Raw genomic sequence first — 321 nt, 5'->3', positions numbered from 1 at the left:
AAAAAAAAAGAAAGCTAAGCAGATTTGATGAACATGCATGCTTCGAGGAAATGTTGATTTCAAGGTTGTAATGCCAAGTGATCTTTGATTACCTCAATCAATATCATTCACTAATGCATATGTAAAAGTATGTGCAGAAGATTGAAATGAGTCACCTGGTCCGTGCTCGGAGTATCTGCAATATCGTTCATACTCCTACTCTGGGCGTGACCTGGATGACAAAACAACAAGAACAGTTATACGATTATATTATATGCTATTTATTGTTAACTGTATATATCTGCTTTGTAGATCCATTCAAATAAGGATAAACAGTAACAA

The 321-nt window shown here is 34.6% G+C and overlaps 1 protein-coding gene across 1 annotated transcript in view; it reads right to left on the bottom strand.

Moving 5' to 3' along the window:
- Window positions 1-321, bottom strand: part of slc4a5a (solute carrier family 4 member 5a) — a 30,277-nt gene that overhangs the window by 21,301 nt on the left and 8,655 nt on the right. The window contains exon 6 of the mRNA XM_035658455.1: window positions 156-211. Within this exon, the coding sequence (XP_035514348.1) occupies window positions 156-211 (56 nt within the window). The remainder of the gene's footprint in view (window positions 1-155; window positions 212-321) is intronic.

This window comes from Morone saxatilis, unplaced genomic scaffold (genome assembly GCF_004916995.1).
Source record: "Morone saxatilis isolate NCDOM2014 unplaced genomic scaffold, NCSU_SB_2.0 Contig16, whole genome shotgun sequence".
NCBI classification, from domain to species: domain Eukaryota; kingdom Metazoa; phylum Chordata; class Actinopteri; family Moronidae; genus Morone; species Morone saxatilis.
This window is presented reverse-complemented; position numbering and strand designations above follow the sequence as displayed.